The following is a 20781-nucleotide window of genomic DNA, read 5'->3' on the forward strand; positions in this document are numbered from 1 at the left end:
CTGATGACCAGAAAATGGAGTAAACACCCATCCCCTACTGGCATGCAAAGAAATGGGAGCCAGGTGAGTGAGACTAACCCAAGGTCACTGATAAGTGCATGCATTTAGCATATGAAAATCTTCCCAAGGTTGAAATTGGTGCCAACAGGCACAGTAAGTACCTGTAGCCTCCCTTTGACACCCTTTGCTATAAGTCTCTTGGAAAACATACCAAAACATCGTCTCTTTTCTTCTTCATTGTCAGTAGGTAAATGATGACATTTATATCTAAGGAAACTGAAAAAAAAAAATTCAAGGGACAATTTTATTCAGCTTGGCTCTAAAGGTATTTCAGTTTGTAAGTATTAGACATATGGAATAGTTGAGATATAACCACAGATAGTCATAAAATACATTTAAAAAGAGTTCTGAGGATTTTCCCATATCTGAATTCTCACAAAAGTCAGAATGGAAACAGTAGCAGAAGAAAAGAAACAATACTCAAGCTGACCTACACCGGTTGAATGGTAGAGACATAAATCAGCATAGTCTTCCCCATAGACAATTTGGCCAGAAAAACTGAGAGCTTTAAACATTTCCAAACTATTAGTGAATCACTGATTTTACTAGAAAGAATCATTCTTGCGAAAAGAACTAGAAAGCCAAAGATTTTTAAACACAAAAGTTCATTGCTGCTCATACACGATAATGATCAGCTGAGAACAAGCTAAATGCCCAATAGTAAGCAAGTGGTTACATACATTATGACACACGCCAGAGAATCACAGGCAGTCATTATGTTCTCTAGGTCCGTTTAATGATGTGGGAATATACTCATGTTACAATGTTAAATGAAAAAGAAGACAAAGTTGTGTATGCAGTATGGTCTAAATTATATTATACATAAAATAATTCTTTGTATAGAAAAAAACACACAAGATGGGGATAACACCTGTATGACAAACCATTGGCACTGTTCAAAAAGAAGGAAAGAAAAAGAGACATTGGCACTGTTGACCTCTGGGTAATGAGATTGTGGATGAGTTTTGATAGGATGATAAGTGAGGTATCAATTGCTCTTTTACCACAGGCTTTGTTTTTCTAGCATCAGTGAAACAAAACAATACCTCGTGCTTTAGAAATTGTCACCGATGGAAGATCTAAGAACGAAGATCCCAAAAGAAGTGCTCCAAGTGCAAGAAAACATGATCAAAACGAATGATCCAACAGGACTTTTTTCCTACCCACCCCCCTCTCCACCGTGAGGCGGGGATGGCTGCAGAACCACCCCCAGAAGAGTTTGAGAATCCCAAGGCATAGGAAACCCGAACCTCGCTTCAGGCGTGGGGGGCAGGAGGGGACTCATGGGCAGCATGGGGAGACATCACATCATAGGGAAAAGTCTCCTGCATAGCGAGATGGCACCAGAGCAGTGGCAGAGCCATCATGACTGCAGTGCCTGGGCAGACGGGCTTAGATGCAGCTTCATGAAGCCCCCATACCCGGGGTGGACAAAATAGCCAAGTTTCCCCAAGGTTAACCAAGAGGGCAGTGCTTAGCTAAGAAAAAGGCCCTTGGTCTAGAAAGGGTCCCAGAGCTGAGACAAAGGGACCCCTGATCAGAGGATGCAGGAGGGATGTCTTGCTATGGACCAAATGGGGGCAGGCAGGATCTTAGCTTGTGGGTGGACATGCAGGTGGGTGCACCTGGGCGCCAGAGGAGATGGGTTACCCGGCAGAAGGGGCCAGTGCACACCCTAGCTGCAAAGGCAGACATCAGTCTCTGCCCCACTATAAAGGAAAGTGGTATTTGCAGAAGTCTTCCCCTCCCCACTCAGGCTTCCTTCTAACCCCGGGGGAGGGGGGGGCAGAAGAAGCGTAAGGGGCAAACCTAAATGGGACTGGATTGCAACCAAGCACCTGGGAAATCAGGTTACCTATAAGTGACTAGATTAAATTTCACAAAAGAGGGCTCAGACTCGTGTGTGTGGCCAATAAAGTAGTATTTTGTACACCTGAGCTTATGACATATGAAGTGTGTACTCACTGCACACATTTTTGTGACTTTTCAAATTTTTAGTAATGACCATATTTTATATTTTAAAACATTATTTAAAAGAAAAGCATTGCATCCACACAAAGTTGCATAAGAGGAGTGGGAAGTCACCCTTGGTCCTGAGGATCATATTGCTAGATGACCAGAGCTTGTTGTGGGTCCCTAAGAGCAAGGACTTCACTCTCAGAGAGAACCTGGAGTCCCAACCACAGCTTCTGAGCCTCTGTCATTAAGATTCCATGGGATCAGGGCACCTGGGTGGGTCAGGGGTTGAGCATCTGCCTTTGGTTCAGGTCGTGATCCAGGGGTCCTGGGATGGAGCCCCGCATCAAAATCCTCGTGGGGAGCCTGCATCTCCCTCTGCTATGTCTCTGCCTCTCTGTGTGTCTCTTGTGAATAAATAAAATCTTAAAAAGAAAAAAAAGATTCCATAGGACCATATGAGCACCTGGGCATAACTAGGAAAACACCCTTACATCTACCTTCTTGGCCCTATATCTCACTTCACCCTTGCTTACCTTTCAACTCCCAGCAGATCCATATGATTAAGTTTCCTTGTAGAAAGTGTCTCCTTTTTAAAGATGAAATGTCATTCTCAATATCAGAGAACATAACAGATCCATCCACACACAGTGGTGAACTCTAAATATTTGAAGAACATGTGGGATCTTCATGTTAGGGCTTCTTTGCTCTGGGCTAAACCAAGCCATGTCTTTCTATGATTTTTTCCAAGCCTCTCACTGTCCTGCCCACCCTCCTGTAGGTCACTCCAGGGTTTGTCAAGAGCCACTTACAAGCACTGCCTGGAACCAACACCATGGCCCTGTGCTCTGGTCATCAAGACTCACTCTAATTCTGCTAAGGCTGCGAAGGGCATTATAGAGGCATTTATGTTCTTAGCTGCCCCCAAAGCATCTCAGCCTGCAGTGAAGGACTCAAACCCAGAGCTTTGCCAGAGAAGTGGCTGTTGGACTGGGGTTCCCCTCTGTGGCACTTGTGCACTGGCTGGGGGCCCCAGTTACACCCAGCCACCCAGGAGACCCAGGTCAGTGCCCATCTGTGCAAGGCCTTGGCAATGTGGTCTGAGGGGGTAGAGAGCCCCACCCAGCCCTGCCGCAGGAAGCCCCTTCTCTCACCCCTGTTCCACACTGCGGGCAGCAATCTCTCCCTTCCTTCCCTCTTTTCCTCAAGGCTCTTACCCAAGACCTTAGCAGCTCCCATAACTCTTCCTGGTCACTCTAGATCATCTCCATCTTTGCTACAGCTCTAAGACTTGTTTTCCCTCCAGGAGGAGATCATTCTTGCTGACATTAGAGGATTTTACCACATTGCTGCCTATCCCCACTTTCCCCTCACAGCCACCCACTACCCCCACCCTCCCCCCTTCCACATGCTCTGCTCCAGTAGGGAGTGCTCCCTCTGCTGCTGAACTCAGAGCACAATGGGGCTGGTGGTGCGGGCCCCTCCTTGCCATGGTGCAAACCTCATCTCCTCCACGTTCCAAGCCGACTTTGGAGCATCTCCACCCCCTTCCGCCCACCCCCAGCAGCATTGACTTTGGCAGATTTCTTGGGGACCAGTGATGTCCTAACCTGTTTGCTTTTCCAGAGCTGATGTTTGCAGGGGTTTACTTGGAACCAGAACAGAAATCATCCCACGTCCTTATGCAATTCCTCCAGCAGGCTCCGGCAGATAAATAAAGCCCTCGGCCCTCCATCGGCCTACTTTTTGGAGCAAGAGCACCTGGGCTTGTCCTGAAGCTTCCAGCCATCTGCCTACCTGCTAGGGCCTCTCTGGAGCAGCCATGAAGTCCCTCGCCCTGTTCCTTTGCCTTGCTCAGCTCTGGGGCTGCCATTCTGTCCCAGTGGGGCCAGCTCTGGTTTATAGGGAACTGGACTGTGATGACCCAGAAACAGAGCAAGCAGCCCTGGTGGCTGTGGACTACATCAATAACCACGTTCTTCGAGGCTACAAGCACACCTTGAACCAGATTGACAAAGTGAAGGTGTGGCCTCGGGTAAGTGAACCTGCTGGGTATGAGCTGAGAAAACCTGTGTGTGGAGCTCAACTGCATGTCTCAAAGATCACATCTCTGAGCACAATGAAACTGCAGGGGGAGCCAAATTCTCTGGTTTCTTCCCAGGAGTGAGGGAGGGGGCAAGTGGGGAAACAGAGGCATTCTGGGCTGTAGTCCTGGGTCTCCAGAGGGTGCTGGATGGGGGCGGGGAGGTGTGTGAGACAAGAAAAGTCTTCAAATGATATTCTGAACATTACAGGGAGAAAGTGGGGTTTGCTAGAAAAACTATATGCACAAAATACAGGATTCTAGTTGACTGGAAATCACTTCTCTCTCTTTGCTTTCTCTGGATGGAGACTGAGAATGAATGAAACTAGCATTTGACAATCATCTACTAGGTGGCCAGGCCCCTCCACATACACCATCTCCTTACCTCTCCTGTCCCCCAGTCCCATGGGCTGTGTATGGACCTTGCCTTACATGAGGGGAAACCAAGCGTCTGACATATTAGGGCGTTTTGTTGTTGTTCAGGATCATATAATCTGGAAGCGTCCAGCTGGGATTTGATTCTAGATCCATGCTCTTTCCTCTACACAAGTTACCTCCCAAAGACAGGTACCCACCTCCCAGAAGGAAATGTCGAACGAATGGGGTTTACCTCTTCACATACTAGACAAGTAACCAGTATAGTCTGAAGCCAGTGATAATAAAGATTAAGCTGGGAAATATGCCTTGGGGTCAGCTGAGAGATTTGGAGCAGTGGGGAAAAGGTGTATGTCTACTGTCTATTTTGAAATTAGTTTTTATATCTGAGGAGGGCTAATTCTTTCAGCAAACATTGATTTTAAGCCTTCCATGAGTAAGAACCATGGCAGGTGCCATGAGATATCAAGTTGAACCCTAAAAAATTGCTCTTTTTGTATATTAAAAGCAGTCAAATATTGGCATTTTAGTGGTTCAACCTAACACAAAAGTGAGAAAGACACAGTGCCCACAAGAAATTTACAGTCCAGAGGGGAGGATATGGTAAATGTCAGAATGTCTGCCCTAACACCTGATCTCACAATGGGACAAAATATTTGAAATCAGGATGGATTTTAGGATTGCTGCAACCATACTGTAGCACAGTGGGGGTTTGGAGGAAACACCAATGACTTCAGGGGGAAAAACAAACACACGACGTGTATATTCGAGGGAAAGTAATGAACAGACATTGCAATTTTCACTAACGGCAGAGCTTGAGAGGGGCCTCGCTAGAGCAACCAGGGAGCACCAGGCTCCTGTTCACTGCAGCCCTGCGTGTTGTCAGGCAGTTCAACTTGGGCATGTCTGCACATCATAAAACACAGCTTCCTCCCGGAGAGGAGGTTTGGATACTAGTGACTCAGCCAGAACCCATGTGAGAGGCAAGCAGAGCCGAACTAAAATTTTTTAAAAAGCATACTTGTACTTTCTGGATTTTCCAGGGTTTGGAGAAAGGATACAGAAACAGACGAAACGCCAGGAACAGCTACAAGGACTTACCAAGCTGCCCCAGCTCTCTCTGCCTTCCCTGCTACTCCTTCTGAGTTTCCTCTGGGTCAGAGGGCGGCTCGCTGTGCCCCCTCACCCCCAGCAGGGGACAGTAGAGAGCAGCACCTTGGCATCCAGGCCTCAACAAGCCCCAGAACAAGAAGCCAAGGACAATTTTCCTTTAGGAAGGAAAGGAAAATGGGGCAGAGGGGAAGTTGAAGGTGAGAGGGAAGGCAGAAAGAAGTAGAGGGAGGAGAGAGGGATGGAGAAGAGAAAGAGGAGACAGTAGGTATTAGCCTACGCCACCTTACTTTGCCACTTGATTGAAAAAAAATTCCAAAGCTGATTTTTGCAAAGCATCGCTTGAAGGGTGAAATTTTAAAAATTAAAAAAGTATCAGTGCTCAGTTTTAGCTTCCAAAGAGAGCTCAGAATGATGACTGTGGTTCCAGCAACCTGCCCAAGCCCATGGTCCCTTCCTCCTTGCAAACACCATCTAGAGCCTGCCCAGCCAACAGGGGAGGACCTGAGAAGCCCTGGCTGTCGTCCTGTCCACAGGCCAGGGCAGCACTGGGTGGAGGTGCCAACTAACAGGAGGGACTTCCCCCCACCTGTCCAACAGAGCTGACTTCAAGCCCAATGGGGGCTCGTACTTTGGCTCACTCCATGGGATCAGAGGAATAGGCTGCTCACGGCTTCATTCTGTGTCTCCACAGCGGCCAATGGGAGAGGTGTTTGAGCTCGAAATAGACACCCTGGAAACCACCTGCCATGTACTGGACCCCACGCCCCTGGCCAACTGCTCCGTGAGGCCGCAGATGCAGCATGTGAGTGTCCCTCTTAGGGTGACTGTGGATGGTGCCCCAGCCATCCAGGGTCCCCGGTGGTTCTGCAAAGTGCAGACCCGTCTCACCCAGCTTCCCAGCCCGTCTTCATGGCTAGCCAGTGTGAGGCTGCTAGAATTACTGTTTGAGGCTGCCTTCCCTGAGGCTGGTTTTTACAGCAGTTCAACCTTCTTGTTGAGGCCCTTCCCGAAACCAGAGAGCATCATGTTTCAATACCACTCAGTCAAGGTGACTTCATGAGGCTTGTTGGACAACCACGTCTGAGGAACCCCCCACCCACCACCCCCAGGGCTCCCAGCCAGAAAGGAAAGGCCAGCCCTCCTCCTGAGCCCTCACCGTGGGTTTATTTCTCCAGGCTGTGGAAGGGGACTGTGATTTCCGGCTGCTGAAACAGGATGGCCAGTTTACCGTGTTATTTGCAAAATGCGATTCCAGCCCAGGTAGAGATGATGATGAGTTTTTCTTATTTGTACCTTGCAGAGAGAGTGGGGAAGGGGCCTGAATTGTTTTCAACGTAAGCAAGTTTTAGCCACTTTGTTGGTGGGGAAAGAAGGAGTCCGATTTCCTGGGAGCTGGCATTGTGAACCTGTTCTTTTTAAGGAACGGTTGTCATTGGAGGTGAAAATTGCCCTTGTTGAGAGGGGCTCCTGCAGAAAAGTCGGCAGGGCGGGAGCCACCTGAAGATTTAGTGAGCAGCAGAGAAAGCACCTGGAGCCTTTTGGAGCCTGTCCCAGGCCTTTCAAAATAAGCAGGGCGTGGGGAGAATGCCCCCGGAGAACAGAAGGACAACCCAGATTCGGTTCTCCTGTGTGCGTAGACTCAGCCGAGGACGTGCGCAAGGTGTGCCCACAGTGTCCCCTGCTGGCGCCGCTGAACGACACCAGGGTGGTGCACGCCGTGGATGCTGCGCTGACCGCCTTCAACGCTCAGAGCAACGGCTCCTATTTTCGGCTTGTGGAAGTCTCCAGGGCTCAACTGACGGTAGGGCTGAGACCTCAGGACAGACCTCTGGGCAGCTTGGTGGCACCTGGGGAATGTGGGCGCTAAAACAGCTGGGAGGGACACAGCAGGTGCAGGGGCAGCGGGGGATGGGAGACCGGGGAAAGATAGGATCTGTAGGGGTATGAGGGTGTGAGGACACCGGGGGTCACCAGGGTCCCAGGAACTGTCAGCCTGTCACCCGTGCGGAGCCACCCTACAGCATTGGTCACCCCCGTGGGGCTGGGTTATGCTGGGCCTTCCTCCGCGGTGTCACCCTAACATGAAACAGCCAGCCTCTGCCTGGCCTGGCTGCCTCAGGCCTAGTTGGCTTGCGGTGCAGTGGGGGACCGTCCCCGCGTTATCCAGAAGCACTTGCTATACATCCACGGGGTTCCACGTCCTTACCCTGCAGCACTGATGCGGATGGATCCTCAGTAACTGATACTCACAGAGGTAGGAGCCTGCTTACACAGGTGGGCATGTAGCGGCAAGGTCCTAAAGGGCCTCCTGAACCGTTGGAAAAAAAAAATCTCATTGTACAGTGGATTATTTAGCACATTTGACTGCAACAGAATTCTAATATTTAAGAAAATTGGTCTTCTGGATCCCAGGCATGGCATCCTTGGAAATGCATTCTAGGTGTAGGTGGTGATTCTAATTAACCGGAATACATGATTCTCAGAAACCCCCACCCCAGACTACGCCAAATGGCACTGGTTATGTTATTATACCAAATACAACATTTGTAATATGTATTATGCCAAAGGCAACATTACTGTTGTAAGCATCAACATGAAAGGTGATTCTAATTAACCAGAATACATGATTCTCAGAAACCCTCACCCCAGACTATGCCAAATAACATTGGTTATGTTATTATACCAAACACAACATTTGTAATAGGTTTTATACCAAACACATTATCGTTGTAAGCACCCATATAGTACAAGAGAGAAAAGCACAGGTGTCTTCTCTTCTTTTCTTTAGATTTTCCATTGGATCATGCTCTATATGATAGGATAGGTGGGAGAGGTGTTCATCTCCACTTTCCTGCCTCATCGTGGAGTAACCAGAACTTTAGGACTCCAAGTCCTAAAGTTCCCCCCTAGAGGGAAGGCTGTGAATCGCTGTATTGTACTAAAACTAATATATTGAATCTGAAATTAATATTAAGGTGGGCCCTCTGGGTTCCTGCTTCCTCTCTGAAAGCTCAGCTCTGCCCTGAATGATGGGCAGTGGATACCTGTACCTCCTTCACCTCTGTATACACAGGTATACAGTATCCTTGTGTACCTTCGGAACACAGTGCCACAATGACTGACCTGTGGCAGCCACTGGGGCTGTGTTTCCTGGCTGCTCAGAGTGGTCCACACGAGTGGCACTCCCTGGAGCGTGCAGCATCGGTGCCCTCGCTGCTGCCTTCCAGCCTCGGCTTCCCCGCCTTTTCAGGTCAAGTCATGTTGCCTCATAAACATTTTCATGTATTCTCCTCAGCCTCTTCCACCTTCCACGTATGTGGAGTTTGCAGTGGCTGCCACAGACTGTGTTGCTGCAGAGGTCACAGATCCAGCCAAGTGCAACCTGCTGGCAGAAAAGGTGAGCAGGCCAAGCCATGGCGATGGCAAAACTGGCCGTAGAACAGGGCGTTCTTAGAGCTAGTGTCTTGGGGCCGTGGAAAACAGATGACAGTGAAAAATATCCCTCCCCGTGGGGCTGGGTTATGCTGGGCCTTCCTCTGTGGTGTCATCTCCTCGCTTAAGAACTGTCACCAAGTCATCTCCCCCACTGGGCGTCCTTGGAGTCAGGAGAGAGATAGAGGCTGTTTCCTCACTAGGCCAAGTCATATCCGGCTGCCAGAAGCGTGTTGTAGATTTTCTAGGTACACCTCCAATATGAAATCTTTTAAGTCCCTTGATGCTGTAATGTCCACTTCTAGGGATTTAGCCTAAAGAGATCATCAGAGATGTTTGACAGAAATGTATCTAATAAGATGATTTATTATTGATTCAAAATGACCCAAAAGAGACCCGAATGTCCAACAGGAGGGGGTCATTGTTTAAAATAGAAAATTATACAGACCCTAAAAATTAAGTTTTGAAAGAAAAATGAGTGTTATAAGAAAATGTTATATTACAGTGAGTGAAAAACACAGGATACAAAATGGAATAGTCACAATAATCCCGATTTCTAAATGATTTTTAATATATTTTTTTAAAAAAGAATACATGTATGTTAACAGAAGTTCTGGGTCACCACAATTTCTGCGATGATGGGTGATCTCTCTCTCTCTCTCTCTCTCTCTCTCTGTCTCTCTCTCTGAGAGAGAACACAAGCAGAAAGAGCAAAAGGAGAGGGAGAGAATCTGAATCTCGAGCAGACCCCTTACTGAGCTTGGAGTCTAATGAGGGGCTCAACCTCATGACCCTGAGATCACAACCTGAGCCAAAACCCAGAGTCTGCCACTTAACCAACTGTGCCACCCAGGAGCCTCTTATGGGTGATCTCTTAGAATCTCAAAGCATATCTGTATTTTTCTACCTTCTATTTAGAATTATATATATTGCATATCTTCTACAAGCAGAAACTAGAAACTTTAGGGGGAAAATTTTAGGGAATTAGAATTTAAGTTTTTTTCCTTTGACTTGGAGTGTCAGTGAAACTGGGGGAGAGAATCCACTTTTGAAACCAGTTCAGATAACTCTTCTCTTTCTGTGGGCAGCAATATGGCTTCTGTAAGGCAACACTCACAGAGAAGGTTGGTGGGGAAGATGTTGCAGTGACCTGCACCGTGTTCCAAACACAGGTAAGGACATCATGGATATACCTGCCCTCATCTTCAGAATACAATGATCCCTTAACATTTATGAAGTGTTAGTAATTATGGGGCATTTGCTGCCCTGTCCTTCTGAGTCCCACAATATAAATTGCCCTGGATATATGGAATCAGCCACAAATGAAAGGATATTTCAGCCATGCCTTCCCCTCCCACGAGCTAGTGGCTTTAGGACAGAGCCAATGCTAGTGTGAGGTTGACAAGTCCATATTTCTATTTACAGGGGGTTGGGCGTGGTATTCTGAGTTTACACAGGTAGCCAGATGCTACTGGCGCCCAACAGCTCCCAGTGCCTGCAGTCGTAGATGACAAGCAGGGTGATGCTGCTGGTCAAAGCTATAAGGCAGGGTGATCGTCTTGTGGGATATACATGTAAGTCCACTGATACCAAGACAGTTGGTAAGAAAGGGGCTATTATAGGCTAGTTACCTCTCCCTCATGGCTCTGCAGGCAATCCTTTGTACCTTGGTAGTTCTTTTTTGCTAGATTCCTTACAAATAAAAATTATTACTGTGAGAGAATTGGGTAGGGGCCCTCCAGAAGTGTGAGTGGCCTTGCTTATGAGGAGAAAGGTAGCTAACCTAGAAATGATTCTCTCTCCAGCCTTTGATCCCGCAGCCCCAACCAGACGGCACCGAAGCAGTGGGCCCTACCGTTGTGGCAGACCCAGGTGTGACTGTGCCTGAAGCTTCACCTGACCTGCCTGCAGCTGCCCTGGTGGTAGGACCCGTGGTGGTAGCAATTCCCGAGGCACCCCTACCAGAGCACCGGGCACACTATGACCTGCGTCATGCCTTCATGGGTGTGGCCTCAGTGGAGTCAGCCTCAGGAGAAGCATTCCATGTGGGGAAAGTACCCAAGGTGGTGCAGCCTGACGTTGCTGTTGCTGCTGGTCCAGTGGTCCATCCTTGCCCAGGGAGAATCAGACATTTCAAGATCTAGATGTAGGTCAGAGATGAAGAGATTTGGCCCAGGAACATAGCCGCCATTTTGTCCAAGTCTGGGTATGGGTGGGGGCCTTGTTTGCTATCGAAGCAGGTGCTATGCAGGTCTAGATTAATATCAAGTCTTCAATCCCAACTTCTCTTCATTCTTCAGAGAATGGAAGCAGAGGGGCAATGTTATGTTTCATGGAAGGTATAATAAGGTTGGCAACTTGATTGTTATTGTTTTGATGCTAAGCCACCACCATTGTGTTCTCTCCCTTCTTTGACCTCACAAAAACAATTGGAACTGTGACTTTGAGAGGTGCTCTTGCCAACTTCATATTTTCTTGTTAATGAAAGTGACTGAAGACCTTCCTTAATAAAGAAGGTTCTAAGCTGAAATGTGGTCGTGATTGTTGCTTCTTCCCTCCAAGCTCACATGTGATCTGTCTTCAAAATAACCATATCACAGAAATCCCTAAGCAAAATCTAAGTGAAAATAAAAATAAAATGAAACAAAACTCCACTGTATTACTATGCCCAGGAAAAAATTAGACCAAGACCTGCTCATAAGCCATTGGACGTGCCCATTTCCTTATGACAAAATAATCCTTTTCATTTCATGAGGGTCAGAAAATATTGCTAAAGGAGGACACAGTGCCTGAACTTTGTACAAGCCAACCGTTGGTTTTCCCCAATATCCAGGTAAGGGGAGATTGGTAATTAACACAGAAGCCTCATTTTAATTATATCTCTTCATTATTTATGTTGATTGTACTGTATACACTTCATGTCATGATAGAAGATTGGTCTTTTTAACCAATCCATTTTAAGACCTCAAGTTAAAGCTCTGATTTATAGTATGAATAGAGGAGGGATACTTGGGCAGGTAAATCCAGTGGACATTTGTAGGTACTATCCAAGTACTCAGCATAAAGAAATAAACAGTTCCTATTACAGAATGGTGTCTAGACAATTTCACTGTCTACTACCATTAGGTTATTCTGAGTAACCTTAATGATAAGTCCTTTCAGATGGAATTTTAAGGAGGTGAGGCCAACAATCTCTTGAGTGAGTTCAGTTGAATCAAGGAAACCAGATCAAGCCTTGATATCTTATTACTGTTGCTTAGAGGTTTTGCCAATACTCCAGTAACCAGAAGGAATGGCCAGGAAGGTAGGAAAACCACTGGGTATCTCAGAAGCCCAGGGAAGATGAGGAAGGTACGATCAGCTGGACTAAATGCTACAGAAAGAGCAACGAGATTGAGGGCTGAGAAAAATCCACGGGTTAGTTGACTGGAGGTCATAGTGACCACTGACAGATGCCGTTTCACCAAAAGGATGAGAGTAAAGGCCTACTTGCAGAGGGTTGACTGGTGGTATATGATGAGGAAATGGAGGGAGGGGCTCATGCGTTCTCTTTTAAGCAGTTTGTTGGTTAAGAGTGGGAGAGATAGGATGTAATTCAAAAGGGTAACTAGGTTGAGGGAAGATTTCCTTTTCCGGAAAGAGGATTTTAAAGCATATTTAGGGCAAAAGATGGGAAGAGAGAGAAGAAGAAGAGAAGAGATGGTGGGGCAGGATGCTGGGAGAGAGAATTTAGAAGAAAGCTGGGAACAGGAGGGTTTGAGCACGTCTGGTCCTTGCTTAAGGGAGCTCGCAAGAGCACCCTGAAAAAGCAACTTGTACCCAGCACTAAAAAAGACTCAGGCGCTTTCCACCATGGCTACACACAGGTGTTGCTGTGCGGGAGCACGTGGAGGGCAGGTGGTAGATACCCAACCCAACAGAAATAAAAGGGAAATGTTACTGCTTTGTGTATTGGCAATTCAAATGGATGAGTCCCACCTAAGACACAGCTGGATCTGGGGGTTCAAAAGATATTGTCTGTTCCCTGCCTCCATCTCTCAGCAAAGCCTCCCTTCAATCTTAGCTAGGATGGTCACTGGCAGCCTCACACCTACAGCAGCACTAATGCCTAAGTCTGAAGAGAGAAGAGCCAATCAAGGAGAGCCCAAGGATGAGCTAGCTATTCCAGGGGACTAGTAGGCGCAAAGGTCTAGAGGCAGGAGACAGGTTGATGTGGCCAAGGATGAGAGAAGCAGCTGGACCGTGCAGGTAAGAGGAGAAGGAGATGGGCTCTAGGAGATGAGGTTGAAGAAGTAGATGAGGGGCAGTCACGAACAGCTCTGCTGTCCCCAGAAGGAATTGGGGTGTTAGTCTCAGTGCCATGGGAAACCACAAAAGTTTTTAACCAGGTCAGTGACATAATCTGATTTATGTTAAAAGATTACCCAGCCACCATGGATCTCAACCTGGGGATGGGTGAGGTGGGGCTGAGCAGTATCACCTTTCCGCCAGAGGGATGTTTGGAAGTCAGTGGAGGCACTTGGGGTGCTACTGGCCAGAGGCCAAGGATACACACTCTGAAATGGACAGGTCAGCCCCAGTAATGAAGCTCCAACAACGAATAGTGATTAGCTAATGCCCCGAATATCAATAGCATTCATTTGTTGTTTGCTGTAGGGAAAAGAGGTTGTAGCTGGGTAAAAACAGCCACAGGATAGAAAGAGACTGGAGCTTTCTAGGGGAGAGATAATGTATAACTTAGGGTAAGGTGGTGGGCAGGAGATGTGGTGAAGCTATGATGTAGTTTTCAGGTAGAAATCCTAGGAGTTCCTGATGAATTTGATGTGGGGGTGAGAAAGAGGGAAGTGAAAGATGACTCCTGGATTTGTAGCTTTGCAAACTGGGTAGATGGTGATGCCATTCACCGAGGCAGAGGACACTGGTTCATTTCACTTGAGTTACCTCAACGCCTCTCCTCTCTGTCTTGAAAATGTGAAGTTGATTTTTCTTTTCTTTTTCATTTTGTTTTTTTAAGATTTATTTTTTTATTTTAGAGAGACAGAGTGTGTGTGCTCATGAGCAGGGGAGGGGCAGAGGGAGAAGGAGAGAGGGAATCTCTAGCAGACTCCCCACTGAGTTTGGAGCCTGACATGGGGCTCCATCCCACGACTCTGAGATCATGACCTGAGCCAAAATCAAAAGTTGGCCACTTAACTGACTGAGCCACCAGGCGCCACTGCAGTTGATTTTTCGATGTCAGGCTAACCCATGCCTTGATCTCATGCCTCTCAAGAAAGCAGTGAATCTGACAGACCTGAGTGACCTGGGCTAAGCTGCTTCACCTCTCACTTCTCATTGCCCTCATTCTACAAGCAGGTGTACACAGTAGCCTGGCAGGGCAACAGCGAGGATTCAATAAGATGCTAGAAGTATATGCTTGGAACCTTCTTGACACATGCCAGGTTCTTAAGGGTCCTTCCTCCCTACTTTTCTTCCTGTCCTCTGAACTTGGTGAGTTCAGAAGATTATGTCTTGACCTTCTCTTAAATGTGTACTCTCTCCTGAGCAAGTCTCATGATTTAAACTCTCAGTCTCGCATATAACTTTACAGTTCCAGTTTGGGTCTTATTTTTTAATTTCAGCATTGCATTTCCAAATGTCACCAGGATTTCCTCACTTATATTCACCTAGAACAATTTCCTATGTGATTTATTTAATCTAAGAGATGCATACCTAAAGACTCAGCATTATTCAAAATGTGCGTATTTGAGAAAATTTTCTTCATAGAAATAAACATAAATTAGAGAGGATGAGTTATGGAGCTGTTATATCTCCTGCACTTACAGCATGTATTTTTGTATGAATACTCTATATTTTCTCAGCATCCTCTTTAACATTTTTCAGACTGTTCTCTCCTAAATTAATAGCATTGCATGTATCTCATTTACTTGCCTTCTTAGTGGCTTTTTAATCACATCTATCTCATGTTCCAAGGTTATTTCATTTCAGATGTATTTTCCAGTACTTGTACCACCGTCACCAATTAACAATATTTGGTGAACGTTAGGATGATACTAATATTTGCAAACTATAATAACATCAAACAGACTAACTGAATAGTAGTCATCAAAATCACTCATGAAAATTTTGCTGCTTATGAAAAAAATGTGGTTCCATGCTACTGACAAAGGGTGCTGGGTATTTCTCTTTCATAGAACAGTCATATGGCAATGCCACAAGGCTTACCATGTACTTACTTAAAACATATTCCATCTTTGGCTAATTTTTAAAATTTGGAGAATTCAAGTTGTTTTCAATTTTGTATGTAAGGTGAGACTTTATTGCTATTTTACTAACCCACCATTTAAAATTTGCATGATTCAAAATCATGCAATTTAACTATTGTAAAATATAACTATTTTCTATGTGCAATCCTCAGCTGCTTCTCTTGCAAACTGACTCCCATCCCTGGCATCTTCCTCATTTTGTTCCATAATGCCCAGTCACCCAAAAATTAAAATTTCATTCATCACAAGGTAAATTCTATTTTTTTAGTCTTTAAGATTTAAAGGAAGATTATGTAACCTATATAATATAGCACTCTTAGCACTGTTTCCCAGTTAATTGCTTTCATAAAATATTGCTGGTACTAGAGTATACTGCTCCTCCTGCTTCTGGCTCTTTCCCTACCCCCTACCCGGGTCCCCAAACCCAAACCCCCAAACACATATCCCCACCAGGAATATGTGAAATACAATGCTGACTTACTAGAATTTGTATATGTATGTATAATAAATATATATACAAAATATTTATATATTTATATGATATATAAATATATGTATATATATAGAGAGAGAACACAAAATCTCCATTCAGTAGGTAGTGACTCTAACCCTTTTCTCGTGGCCTTCCAGAGCTTAAAATGTTCACATAAAACACATAAAATGTTTATCACAGCATTATCTGAAAGAGCAAAAATTGTAAACAACATAGATTTTCTGTAACGATGACTGACTAAATTTTGTTACATCCATTTCATGGATGGACTACTAAACAGAAATTTAAAATCATATTACAAAAATGTAACAATTCACGTAGGAAAATATTCATCATATATTTTGAAATGACAAGGCGGGTTTTACAATCATATGATTCTAATTTTGTATGTAGGCATATTCATATGTGCACGCACTCAGGCATGAAAACCATGTGGCATGACTCTCAAAGAAACAGGTTTTATGCAAGCACTGTGGCCTAACCCTCCCAGGAATAGCACTGGGAAATGGAGATTGTGCCAATGTTAACCAGATGTAAGCAGCTATTCCACAGTTTTTATGGAGCAGCTGTTCCTTGGGTTGAACCTGGGAAATGACGAGGCTGGTAACATATGGAGGTTTATTTACTAAAAGGGTCTTTCAGAAGGCACAGTGGAAAGAAAGATTTGGGCAAAACAGGGATACTTGATGGTATGTCTGTTTGCAAGAGAGGACACAAGAGCACAGAGACAATGACACTGCTGAGAGAGGACAGACAGCCAAAGGGGTTCTGTTGGGGGCACGTGGGGCCTGCGAGGATTAGTGCCGGGAACGAGCAAGCAGTAGTTTGGTGATTCAAGGGCAGGCAACGGGATGATACAAGAAACAGCAGCAATCTCTGGAGGAAACGAGGCCTCTCCCTCACTAGGTCACTGCCATCCTTTCCCCCAGTCTCACCTTACCCAAAGTCCATACAGGACTCTGTGGCCTTTGGTCCTCACTGAGACAAGCTCTGCTATAACTGGAATGGGCAACAATGTGTTCATCACCTCTATTGTTTCCTCCATTATATTCCTTTTCATCGATTTTACCTCCTCTTGAGCCATTGCCTAGAAGAACTCAATGAGGACGTAAAAAAAGATTGACCTCCTAAGGGATCTTGTCAGCTCCAGCCCGCCTCCTTCCAGCGGTCTCATAGTGGGCTGACAGGGACACATGCACAAAGACAAGATTACAGCCCAGCTCCTGCAAAAGGAGGATTCATACGTCACACGGGCTCCAGAACAGAAGGTGCAAATCCCCTGAGAATGCACAAGATAAGTTGCTGGGTTGTGTGGGGGAGTTAGTATCAGAAATCTATTTCTCTAATTTTTTTTTTACCGTATTTATTGGCTGTATACATTAGGTCATATGACAGTGACTTTTCCTTTTAAACAGATTTAATTTTTAGAGTAGTTTTAGGGACACAAGAAAACCTAAGTAAAAGGTACAGAGAATACCCATATGCCTCTGTCCCCACATGGGCACAGCATTCCCCGCTATCAGCATCCCTGACTACAGTGTTACATTTGCTGTAATTGATGAACCTATGTTGACACATGATTTTCACCCCAAGTCCACACAGTTCCTATTAGGATTTATTCTTGGCATCACACATTCCATAGGTTAGCACATGTGCATAATGACATGTATCTACCACTAGAGTATCGTACATACATTTCACTGCCCTGAAAGTCCTCTCTCCCCTCCATCCCTCCACAACCACTGATCTTTTTACTGTCTCCACAGTTTCCCTTTTTCTGGAATGTCATATAGTTGGAAGCATACAGTATGTAGCCCTTTCACATTGGCTTTTTTCACTTAACAACGTGCATGGACAATTTCTTCATGTGTTTCCACGGCTTGATAGCTCATTTCCTTTTAGCTCTGAGTAATATTCTATTGTCTGGATGGACCAGTTTATCTGTCCATTCCCCTTTGGAAGGACATCTTGGTTGCTTCCAAGTGTTGGAAATTATGAATAAAGCTGCTGTAAACATCCATGTGCAGGGTCTCATGTGGACATAAGTTTTTGTTTCATTTGGGTAAATAGCAAAGAACCTAGCTGCTGGATAGTTTTTATGGTAAGAGTATGTTTAGTTTTGTAAGAAACCACCAAAGTGTCTTCCAAAGTGGCTGTACCATTTTGCATTCCCACCAGCAATGATGAGCATTCCTGTTGCTGCAAACCCTCACCAGTATTTGGTGTTGCCAGTACTTTGGATTTTGGCATTCTAGAAGGTGTATAGTGGTATCTCATCTTTTTTTTTTTTTTTTCCCGGTATCTCATCATTGTTTTAGTTTCCATTCCCTGATGACATATGATGGAAAGCATCATTTTATATGCTTATTTGCCATCTGTATATCTTCTTTGTTGAGGCTCAGGCCTTTTGCCTTTTTTTATTTTTATTTTTTTGTTTATATTTTTTAAATGATTTATTTACTTGAGAGAGACAGTGTGTGTGTGTGTGTGGACACACCCAGCAGGAGTGGGAGAGCAAAAGGGAGAGAAGCAGACTCCCTGCTGGGATGGAACTTGACAGGGCACACTGAGGGGCTCAATCTCACAACCCTGAGATCATGAACTGGGCCAAAATCAAGAGTCTGACTCTCAACTGACTGAGCCACCCAGTCGCCCCTGCCATTTTTAAATCAGGTTGTTTATTTTACTGTTGAGGTTTTTTTTTTTTAAAGATTTTATTTATTTATTCATGAGAGACACACAGAGAGAGGCAGAGACGTAGGCAGAGGGAGATGCAGGCTCCCCGTGAGGAACCTGATGTGGGGACTCGATCGCAGGACCCCGGGGCCACACCCTGAGCCGAAGGCAGATGCTCAACCACTGAGCCACCCAGGCATCCCTACTGTTGAGTTTTAAGGGTTCTTTGAATGTTTTGGATAAAGTCCTTTATTAGATTTATCTTTTGCAAATATTTTCTCCCAGTATGTGATTGCTTCCTTATTCTCTTAAAGGAATCTCTTTTTATTTGTTTTTTACTTACAAAGAAAGAAATTAAGCTTTGCTAATATTTAATATATTAATTATTGACATAAACACATATAACAAATAGTCATACATATATCAGGGATGCATATTCTAACATTTTATTACTATTAGGATGCATGATTAAAAAATTTAGAAACCGCTAATGCATGGACTAAAGTGTAGATTCCTTACCTGGGCATTCAAGTCCTTACAAAATCAGCTCCCTCCCCTTCTATATCCTATTCCCTGTATATATTATGTTCTAACCAAATTCATCTACTAGATCTCATCTGAACAGACCCTGGAATTTCTCGTTCCTGTATCACCTCATGCTACTCCCTGTCTTCTCCCAACGCCCCCAAACCATATGTCTAAGTGCTATTCCAAGACCTATCTCAAATACCTTCTTCTTCACAAAGCCTTCCCTAAGCCCCAGCTGAAAAACCCCACCCTTTTCTGGACTATTTTCTGGCACAGAGCCCTTTCTAGTCTATTTTGTGGCTATTTCTTTGCATGTCTCCAATTGTCTAGTTCATTTTAATTCACTTATTCGTCAGCCTGCTTAGAACATTGCCTTGTCCTTAGAAAGGCTCAAATAAAATCTTTGTTGAGATGGTACATGATAAATGACACTACTTCCCTCCCACAGCTTGACCCTGAACAGATTGAGATTCCTAGTTTCCAAATAAAATAAATGTTCCCCAGTGAAAAATCCTTCCACTTCCCTCCAGTACTTCTCCAGAGTTGCCCATTCTTACCTCCTCTCTTGCATAAGACAAAAGCCTTTTCGCCTTCTCTCAAGCTACTCTCCCAACCCGACCACCACCTCCCCCATACTGTCCCTGCTTAGTGTGTCCTTCCTGGCATCTTTTCTCTCCTAAATCAGCCTCATCCTTTCCCCAGACCACAACTGCTTTCAGCTAATCCCCATCCTAAAACCCACTTCCCTCCCTCAAGCCACTCCCCTATCCTCCCCTTCCCTTTACCACCAAACCTCCTTTAAAAAAAATGCATACTTAAAATTTTTTTAATGTTCACTAAGGAAAATTTGGAACATACTGAAAACTGAAAGAATAAAAATAGAGATCTCCTATGTATAGTTCTGTATCTTTGATATGGGCATTAGTAACATTTTCTTGTACTCCTGCCATAGAGATGCTTTACAAATACCATGCAACTACCCTGTAGTTTCAGTAGTCTATCCAGCTTTGTAATTTAACATTATAACATAAACATCTTTCTATGTTATAGAGCTCACAAATGTATTTTGTAATAGCTAGTCAGGACTTCAGCCAATGAACACACCATAGTTTACTTAACTCTTCTCTCTTATCAGACATTTAGGTGGTTCCTACCTTTTTGCAATTGTAAGTGGCCTGACAGTAAATATTATTAGGCATAAGATTTTTCAATATTTACAAATACCTTCTAAGGGTAGAGTCTTAGAAATAGAATACTCCAAAATATTAATACTTTATGGTTATGGACATTTAGTGTCCAATTGTTTTCCAAACATTTTACCAGACTGCACTGCCATGACACGAGAATGCCCACTTACTGAACTTTGGCCATCATGCCCACAAAGTGCTAATTTATGTCTGCCTTAAAAAATAGAAGGCAATTTATTATATTTCTATCACATCTCAATCCACTATACTTTGGCTGAGGTTCACACCAATATGATGAAATCACTCTGGGAAAAGGTTGCCAGTAACCTCCCTATTTGCCAAAACCACTGATGCTCTGGTTTGTTTTTCCTTCTTACATGATTTACTCTTTCTGTGAGGCTGTGGTCCACCTGCCCTTTGGAGCTCGTTCTCTTTCTCCTCCAGCCATCTCCAAAGCGTCCCTGGGCTTTTCCTCTCGACTCTTCTCATTTTGAATGTTCCTCCTGACAAGTTGACCCATGACGTCAATTGACTGAGTGGTCTTCTTCCATCATTTTCCCCTTATGTTCTCTTTCTAATCTCCCCCCATCAATTGGGCCTATATTCTCAGCA

General features: G+C 44.8%; 1 protein-coding gene across 1 annotated transcript; it reads left to right on the forward strand.

Annotated features, from left to right (window-relative positions):
- The first annotated feature begins 3736 nt into the window (after positions 1-3736).
- Positions 3737-11549, forward strand: AHSG (alpha 2-HS glycoprotein). The gene is made up of 7 exons (XM_025451335.3): positions 3737-4051; positions 6279-6389; positions 6763-6847; positions 7225-7388; positions 8883-8984; positions 10108-10191; positions 10825-11549. Exons 1-7 carry the CDS (start codon positions 3839-3841, stop codon positions 11161-11163), a joined length of 1098 nt encoding a protein of 365 aa, XP_025307120.1. The 5' UTR covers positions 3737-3838; the 3' UTR covers positions 11164-11549.
- Positions 11550-20781: the final 9232 nt, after the last annotated feature.

Source organism: Canis lupus, chromosome 34 (genome assembly GCF_003254725.2).
Source record: "Canis lupus dingo isolate Sandy chromosome 34, ASM325472v2, whole genome shotgun sequence".
Classification (NCBI taxonomy): domain Eukaryota; kingdom Metazoa; phylum Chordata; class Mammalia; order Carnivora; family Canidae; genus Canis; species Canis lupus.